The sequence below is a fragment of the Thalassophryne amazonica genome, chromosome 17 (genome assembly GCF_902500255.1).
Source record: "Thalassophryne amazonica chromosome 17, fThaAma1.1, whole genome shotgun sequence".
Taxonomy (NCBI): Eukaryota; Metazoa; Chordata; class Actinopteri; order Batrachoidiformes; family Batrachoididae; genus Thalassophryne; species Thalassophryne amazonica.
Window position 1 is genome coordinate 28,804,194 of NC_047119.1, and position 9,228 is coordinate 28,813,421.

The following is a 9,228-nucleotide window of genomic DNA, read 5'->3' on the forward strand; positions in this document are numbered from 1 at the left end:
TACAGAAAAAATTTGCTCGAATAGCTACTCGTTCGAAACCTGGTGCTCCAAGTGCACCTCTGTTTTTTAAATTGCAGCTCTTAAATATTTTCCATATAAATAGTTTTCTTGACTTGTACATTTGTTTTCAGAGCTCTCTATGATATTAAGTGGCCTTCCTTTATTTAATATTATTTTGTGCTTAACCATCAAATTCATAATTATCCAACCAGGTAGGCTGCACATTTGCATTTACCGCATAGAGCGACTCGTTATCAGCATCACATCAGATATCATGGCATTAAATCTTGGAATGATAATGTACATCTTGTGAATCCATCTTTCACCTTATATATGTATAAAAGTGGTCTAAAAGCAAAGATCCTGCAGGAGTATATACAATGATTTGTTTAATCTGGAAAAAATGGTGTAATTCCTTTGCATTCTGTTATGTTTGCTTTGTTGGGAGTGGATTCTTTATAAACCTTTGGCTTCAACCACTCCCTTGCACTTATTTATATTGTATTTTGTTTTCTCTACCTCTCTCTTTGGTTTGTTTTATGTATATACTTTATTTTATATCTGTTTTATTTTGTGCTAAATAAACAAATAAAAAAAAAAATCAAAAAATCAATTGTGTATGCAAATTTACATACTTTTTACTGGATGTGAACATCTCAGTAAATTTTTGTTACATATATATATATATGCAGTTAAGGAGTAAGGGAAGCCACCACTTAGACACCCACAACTCTGAATGAGTTTATGGGCTTTTGCCTGTTGCAATCAGCTTCATCATGGTAAAAAAAACAAACAAGCAAACAAACAACAACAAAAAAAAACAACTAATAATGAAGTGGCTTTATTTACACCATTTATATTTAATAAATGTGCACACAAGTTAAATAAAAATAGCAAACGCTTGTGATTTAGTTGCGCATGCGCAGTCGCAGCGTAGCAGGAGGGACTTTTTGTTGTTTTTTTTATTTTCGTGGCTAGCTAACTTGTAGCCGCATTGTTGTTAGCATTAGCGTAAAGAAATTTACAACTTTAAGTGCGATTCACGATACTAGTCTAATGGGCCACGACCTAAAATAATTGGTTTGGGCCTCTGTAGAATAATAGCTCAAATAGGAGTGTCTTATCACAAATGTATGTTGGCTGTTAGCTTATGTGCTATCTAGCTAGCAAAAATAATATTGACGCAAGCTAGTTGAGGCCAACGAGGTAACGTCGTAAAATTACATTAGTGAAGCCGCTCAGTTATCTTTTACATCTGGTAATAACTGCACCGTGCTGAGCAATCACGGTAAGGTTATGCTATTTTGGTGGTGAAATATTACCTGCGAGAGTAACTGAAGAAAATGTATTTGTAGCCCCAATGCTCATCAAAGCTAACTTTAGCTATAAGTATTATGAAAATGCACTTTAATCCTTTTAATTTTGTTCAGTCTTAGTCGTAATATATGAAACCAAGGTAAGAAATCTGAGTAAGTTTTAAATGTTATGCTTGTGTTTTGCCCAGTGCTCAGTTTTTGCGTGCACGAACGTGATATGAAGCTTTAATGCAGTGATCTTCAATTTTTAATGACCTCAAGCAAAATACCAAACCCCGGTGTATATCTTGTTTCCACTGCTGAAGAATAGGTGTGACGAGAAGGTAGGAAAGATGTAGTCTCAGCCATAATTATTTGAAAATAACCAGTTTTGTAATCTTGCTATATAAACCACCACAATGAAGATTAAATGGTAAAGATCTGCTTCCAGTGTTGTGGAACAGAGAAGGATTTTCAAACAAGAAGACAGATCAAATCCTAGGCTTGATTCTCCCACGTGCCTTCTGACACCAAAAAATAGCTAAAATGTCACTTTTTTTTCAAAATCCTTCTCTGTTCCACTCCACCTTGAAGATGTACAAAGTAATGCAACAAACAAAAGTTGCATGATGCACAGTTTCGTCACTTACAGGCACAGAAGCTTATAACTACTTACAGGTGTCTTGGTGGCTTCCCTCACAAATCTTGAACAATTGCTCGGCTTTGAGAACTGCCTGACCTACTCCACACTGAAAAGAGAATCTGTTGGATTTACATGATTTAAATATGTACATCAATTGCAAATGATCAGAATTTGTCTAAATACTTAGCTCTGCCACAAAGTTGTGCAGAGGTTATGTTTGTTTGTCTGTCTGTTGGTGAACAGCCTGGAACCCACAATTTTCATATATCATTATGAAATTGTTACAGAGGATCATATCTTGATAGGCAAGAACTGATTAAATTTTCAAGGTCAAAGGTTAAAGTCAGGAAAAATCTTAGAAAATTGAAGAAAAAAAAATCCATATCCTTTAACATTGATGAATTTTCAAAAATTCATAACTCTTGTCAAAAAAGATTGAATTTATTTCATATTTCAGAGCATTATGTATGATGTTATCCTTTATTGACTGATAAAGTTTGATCCGGATCTGCTCTGAATTACAGATTTTGTGGACATTTGAATTTATTATTCAAAAGCCCATTTGCTGTACATTTTGCATTGTATCTCAGTCAGAAGTGCCTCAATCACTCTCATTTTCCTGTTACCACCAAAATTGGATGGAGGTTTCAATTTTATGCTTGTTTGTCTTCCAGTTATCAGTCAGAAACCAAGTGCTAAAAAGCAATGACAGACTGTGCATAGCAGAGATGACCAATGTTCGGTGAAAATGATCTGAAAAAAGTTGAAGTAATAAAAAAACAAAGCAAAACCTGACACCACAAAAAAACAAAAAAAAAACCTTTGCTTTATGTGCACGAACTAAATACATGCTCCTGTCATTTGCTCACATCTAATTTAACTCATGAAAAACCACTTTTAACAGGACTTTGACCTTGAATTTTTTTTTCCAAGGTAAAATTTGTGGAATTGGAAACTGTTTGTGCTCTACGAATGCGATGCTATAGTTTTACTATTTTTCAAATGCAGAAACATAAATTAGGATATTTTATTTCAGTGCAGACAGATTTATGCTACAGTATCATAATGTTTTTGTATTTCTTAATGAGTGATGTAAATGAAATCCAAGACGTACTCAGTGATTTGGAAATATTCATGTATCTGTCCCTTGAAATGTCTAAATAAAACTGGCTGTAAAAGTTCTGATTTCTATTAACAGTCCCTAGATTTAGTTTGTCCAAATACATATGGGCTCTGAAAATGGCTGTAGTATTTTGTTAAAGTAGAAAGTTTGTACTACAAGCACATCTTGATTGTTTCATTAAAAGTCCATTGCGGTGGTCTATGGAAGCAAAAAAAAAAAAAAAAAAATCACTTTCCAAATATGACCCTGACTATAGCTACACACTTGAATATTAAAGGATTATTAACAGAGTGTGAGGTCTGTACGGGGAAATATCAGACTGAGGTGTTAGTACGGACCTCGCTAGTGCTCGGTCTGTGCGATAAACACAGAGGTCTGATATCCCCGTACAGACCAAGCAAACAAGGTTAATCATTTATTTATTATATGGCTGTTATATAAACATGCAAACTTATAGTATCACCCGAATATGCTGCTAACAGTATTGAGCTTGTTCGCTTTCTTCACCTCCATGAAGAACTTGCTAACAGATGGTCTGATCATTAGCTGGTAAGCTTTCAATCCGTGTGTTTTTCCCGATGCTGTTTAGATATTTGTGGAGTACGTTCATGTCCGACGTGGTTTTTCTAATTGTCTTTTTAGCTTTCTGGTTTGTAACGAAATTTCTCGTTACCTACCCTGGCCTTTTTGTTTTGATTGCTGATGCTGTAGCGGCTGTACCGACCATTTATGAAATGAATCTTGTCAATTTACATAACCATAAGTGTTTTGTTTGGACCAGGAAACAGATTTATTACGTGATGCGTTACGTCAGCGCAATGAATGTGTTGCAGCGAACTGTCAGTTTATTTCATTGTAATGATTGGAGGGTGTGGATTGGCCTGTCCCCACTGCTAATCAAAATCGTTAAGGAAACACCAGAACTTTGAGAAGGCTGACAAAGCTGAAGGCGGTAAACTGATATGACACTTTAGTCAGGTCACTGCTCTTTCTGTTTTAGGTTGATACCCCTTGACTGCATCGGACCACAGAAAAGAACAGCCTCCCAAAGATTGAAAGTTAAGGAGCAGGATGTCGATCACTAACACTCCCACGAGTAACGATGCCTGCCTGAGCATCGTGCACAGCCTGATGTGCCACCGGCAGGGAGGAGAGAGCGAAAGCTTTGCTAAGCGAGCGATTGAGAGTCTAGTCAAGAAGCTGAAGGAGAAGAAAGATGAGTTGGACTCGCTTATCACAGCCATCACTACAAATGGAGCACACCCAAGCAAATGTGTGACGATACAGCGAACTCTGGATGGACGCTTGCAGGTACAGCTGTAGTTATTTGTCACAAAAGCTAATGTACGTAGTGTTAAGTCATTAGAAGTTATGTATGAGAGCAAGCATTAGCTCTGCCTCTGTGTTTCAGGTTGCGGGACGTAAAGGTTTTCCTCATGTAGTCTACGCCCGACTGTGGCGTTGGCCCGATCTGCACAAGAATGAATTGAAGCATGTGAAGTATTGCCAGTATGCCTTTGACCTGAAATGTGACAATGTGTGTGTCAATCCATACCACTATGAGAGGGTGGTCTCCCCTGGCATTGGTAAATGTAGAGATTTAAAAAGCTCACTGTAAAGGATGCAAAGGTTGATACATTGTGTTGGATTTGTTGTGGATATAATTTTTTTTTTTTTGGTCATGATTTAACCCTGTACATAAACTTTAAAAATGTAATTTTTATTTGTATTAAGTAACCATCACGGGACTTCACATATAGCTAAATATTTTTCTTTCTTTCTTTTTTTTTAAATGACTGAGCACTTTCTAGAATACGTTTTGTTCATTTTAAAATTCTGAGGCTGAGGCGATCTAATTTTTATACAGTCAGTGTTCAGATTTTCACTTTGGATATTGTTCAATTTAAGTTACTTATAAGTGCTTTGTTCTTGTTTCTGGAGATTTATCAGGGCTGACGCTTTCGACTTCAGGTAAGTGCTGTTTTTTTTTTATGTATTATTATTATTGTTTTCAAATTTTGTGTCTGTCCTCCAGTCTTAATGCCTATTATCTTATCTTAGGTCCACTTTTGGTGAAGGACGAGTATGACTTCGATAATCAGCAATCTCACTCCAGCAATGAAAGCCACCTGCAAACAATTCAGCATCCACCATCGAGGCCGGGCCCACAGGAGTCCTTCAGCACCCCTGCTCTACTCCCCCCATCAGAAGCCAGCAGCTCAGCTTCAACCTCTGCCTTCTCTACCATCGCTGCTGGACCTTCAAGTAATATGCTGCCTGACGATACACGTATAAAAATAATAATAAAAAAAGGTTTGCGGTTACTTTTTGGTGGATATATCCTCTCGTCACATTTTTACATACTGTGAGACCTTTTTCACTGCACCTGCAAATCTTTAACCCATGTGCAGACAGCACAATCTTACCTCCAAGTTGGTAGAACTCAAAAATGTCTTTTGCACTTTGTAACACAGTTATAGATGTATCAAGGATTCACAGATGCACTGAGGAGAGCAGATTGTTTTTATTTTATTTTTATTTTAAAACAGGATCTGAACAATATAATTATTTTGGCATAATTTTAAATTAGGTGTATAGATTAAAATAAATAAATATCAATATTTTAATTTTTCCTGACAGTAGCGCTCGGTGCAGATGTTTAGTTGATTCAGTGACATTTAATGGTGAATTTTTTTAGTTTGACCATTTTAAATAAAACCTGCCTTTTCAAATCCACCAGTGGGTTGTGAGGTCTAAAGGATTATGTTCAAACAGCACCGAGTTTGAAATTGTTGCTTTGTGGGCATCATAACATCTAAGGCTTTTACTCACAGATCCTCCTCCCAGCTGGAGCAGAAACAGCAGCTTCACCCCTGCGGTGCCTCAACACCAGAATGGACATCTACAGCATCACCCACCAATGCCTCACACAGGCCATTACTGTGAGTTTATGGAAACCTTTGATGAATTTTAAAAACTAAGTCCAGTTTCACTTGCAGTGAATGTCGGTCACGGTTACTGCTACTGTTCTGTCACCAACTAAAAAGCTGTGTGATTTAATTCCTTGTCCATAATATATATAATTATAATAATTAAAATGGATATGTTCTTGCAGGGCCTGTTAGCAATGAAATAGCTTTCCAGCCCCCGATATCCAACCACCCTGGTGAGTGTGTTGAGCTGCCGATACTCTCGGCGTTTACCTTCATTAGAGAACTGTAAGCAGTCAGTGGAACGTCCTGAGCTGAACTTTTCTTGTTTCGTTCTAGCTCCAGAATACTGGTGTTCCATTGCTTACTTTGAGATGGATGTTCAGGTCGGGGAGACTTTTAAGGTGCCGTCCACATGCCCGATAGTTACTGTGGATGGTTACGTGGATCCTTCAGGTGGGGATCGTTTCTGTTTGGGACAGCTGAGCAACGTGCACAGGACAGAGAACATAGAGAGAGCCAGGTACTGTGTAATTAATTAATTAATATATATATACACACACTTAGATTGGTGGTTATTTCTAGTGTGTGTTGCTCCTAGTGTCAACAGTCTTGGTCTTGAACAGTGATCAGTCCCTTTTCCTTAATTTAAACTCTTCTCCTCAGGCTTCACATTGGTAAGGGTGTGCAGCTGGAGTGCAAAGGTGAAGGCGACGTGTGGGTGCGCTGTTTGAGCGATCACGCAGTGTTTGTGCAGAGTTATTACCTGGATCGTGAGGCTGGACGCGCCCCCGGAGATGCTGTTCACAAGATTTACCCAAGTGCTTACATTAAGGTGAAACTGCAGCAACACCTTCAACGCTGCAAAGCAGAAAGACTCACAGTAGCTGGTATAAGAAATGTGTTGATAAAACTGATTTTTGTCTTTGTCTACGTAATGATAGTTAAACTTTACACAATAAACTAAGAATTAGCAGAATATTGTGGTCTCCATTGACAGCTGGGGGTCAGCTGTTTTCTTGGGGGGGGTTAAGTTATGTTACATTGTGAAATAGTGGCACACAGTGACATGCTCGGTGTTTACTCTGTCTTGTGTTGCGTTCAGGTTTTTGACTTGCGTCAGTGCCACAGGCAGATGCAGCAGCAGGCGGCCACGGCGCAGGCAGCAGCTGCAGCCCAAGCGGCAGCAGTGGCTGGAAACATTCCAGGTCCTGGCTCTGTGGGAGGCATTGCTCCCGCAATCAGTGAGTGTTTTTAATCATTGTCCTCCACTGTATCCAAAGCAATAACAGTTTTTATCCCCTAGCACTTTTTTTCCCTCCCCTACTGTCAGCATCTTTTTTTCAGTTGTTGTAAATGAGAAGTGAGTGCGTGTAGCTGCCTTCAGAAACATGAGCTCCACCCACTTTTTTGTGCTGCTGATCGCAGTGTTAAGTTGAAAATCCCTCACCTTTTTAGAAGGGCGCTGTGATGTCATTGTAGCAGCTTTTCCAGCAACCGGTCAGATGGAGCAAACTTGTCACTCCATGAGGGTGAAGCTGTGATGGGACAGACACTTGGACAGACACTTGGTTCTTGCTGAGGGCGAGAACTTTAATCACTGTATGATAAGACAGTCGTTGACCATTTACTGCGGTAATAGCAACATCCCATGAGTAGGGGTTATTTCTTTTTAAGAAAGCACTGCGACGAAGCATTTCCAGCTGCCATCTCCACTATTTACTGCTGGGAAAAAGTGCTATATGGACACAGTGCTTTACTTGACTTTGATGATTGTGTTGTATGAGAGAAATCCTGTCTTCCATAAATTTTTTAAAATACATGGAACAATGCAGTAGAGCTCTAAGTCAACCCAGAGGGCCATGCTAATTTATTGATGCTGATCTGCATCGCTACAACTTTTACTGCCTCACTTTCAGGAGTTACTGACATGTTTCTGTGAGATTTGGCCCATAGTTCTACATCGATATTTAAAAAGTTGCTGGCTGTAATTCTCCTCCAGGTTTGTCTGCTGCCGCAGGCATCGGGGTTGATGACCTACGCAGGCTGTGCATCCTGCGGATGAGCTTTGTAAAGGGCTGGGGCCCAGACTACCCGCGGCAAAGCATCAAAGAGACGCCCTGCTGGATTGAGATCCATTTACACCGAGCACTACAGCTGCTGGATGAAGTGCTGCACACCATGCCCATAGCTGACCCACAACCTCTTGACTGAGTTAAGACATGAATTGTACAATAAAGAACTTAACACACAACTCCACCTATAGGCCTAGAGGGCCTTTAGGTAGACTGCAGCCGCAGGGAAGACTAGCTGAGTAGCTTGTAGTCTTGGAATGTGACATAAAGGCCGGCAGTATATTTAAGCATGCTGCTTTCACATCTCTTGCTCCCAGTAGTTCCACAGAGCTGAGTGAGGTGCATAAAATAGTGGAAACTCAAGATTAAAGTGTGCATGCAAAGAGACACAGATAATGTTTTAAAGTTCACTCTTTTAAACTGCACGAGTTAGTCTGAGCTCCTTTGTTTTTGCTTCAGGCTAGATTGGTCCTTAATATTTTCACTGGCCCGGTGGATCTGCAGAGAAACTGAGCAGACATGTTTTATATCTAAAACTTGAAGGCTTCACGTCCAGTGCATTTTTCTGCCGGGCTGCCGAGGAATCTGTCTGCTGTGAACATGTTTGCACACTACATCCACCTCTCAAACTGGCCATAGGAGTGGCAGGCATGAATATGTAAATCAGTCAACATTTTGAAATATTTGCTGCTCTGATCAACACTGAACTGATGATCACGGGTTGTTTTTTTTTTTTTCCCACGCCGTTCTGCTGAACGCCACACACAAGTCAAAACACCTGTTAGTTTTCTTCCAGTTGTAACTGGTTATAAAGTCATTTTCACATGAAAAATCAACAGTCAGAAATGTTCAAACTGATTGTGTTGTGTGATTCCACAGACTTTTGTGTTGCGTGTATGCTTGTTTAAGTCTTAAACATTCCATAAACGCAGTCACGGATTTAACATTTCAAACAACAAAAAGAAATAATTTTCATGTGCAGTTTTCCTTCCACATTTTAACTTTGAAGGAGTAGAGCCCAGGTTAATCTCTTGCTCAAATATGAACATTATTAAAATGGTTGTATGTGCAAAACTAGTCACACTGCAATATAGTCCTGCCATGGTCTAAAAAGTGAAACATGCTGTGACAGTTTCAGATCACCCACCCCTAGTGGCCACTA

At 39.2% G+C, this 9,228-nt stretch overlaps 1 protein-coding gene across 1 annotated transcript; it reads left to right on the top strand.

The window, feature by feature from the left end:
* The first annotated feature begins 1,023 nt into the window (after positions 1–1,023).
* smad4a (SMAD family member 4a) lies at positions 1,024–8,893 on the top strand. The gene is made up of 11 exons (XM_034192914.1): positions 1,024–1,288; positions 4,062–4,372; positions 4,473–4,647; positions 5,003–5,032; positions 5,123–5,326; positions 5,896–6,003; positions 6,177–6,227; positions 6,331–6,514; positions 6,658–6,826; positions 7,097–7,235; positions 7,994–8,893. Exons 2-11 carry the CDS (start codon positions 4,133–4,135, stop codon positions 8,203–8,205), a joined length of 1,512 nt encoding a protein of 503 aa, XP_034048805.1. The 5' UTR covers positions 1,024–1,288; positions 4,062–4,132; the 3' UTR covers positions 8,206–8,893.
* Positions 8,894–9,228: the final 335 nt, after the last annotated feature.

What these genes read in the sequence shown, in the direction of transcription:
- smad4a (XM_034192914.1), top strand. Translation starts at nt 4,133, where the DNA reads ATGTCGATCACTAACACTCCCACGAGTAACGATGCCTGCCTGAGCATC. An exon ending in GAGAACATAGAGAGAGCCAG is followed by an intron (nt 6,515 to 6,657) that starts GTACTGTGTAAT and finishes TCTTCTCCTCAG; the next exon opens with GCTTCACATTGGTAAGGGTG. An exon ending in ACCCAAGTGCTTACATTAAG is followed by an intron (nt 6,827 to 7,096) that starts GTGAAACTGCAG and finishes TGTTGCGTTCAG; the next exon opens with GTTTTTGACTTGCGTCAGTG.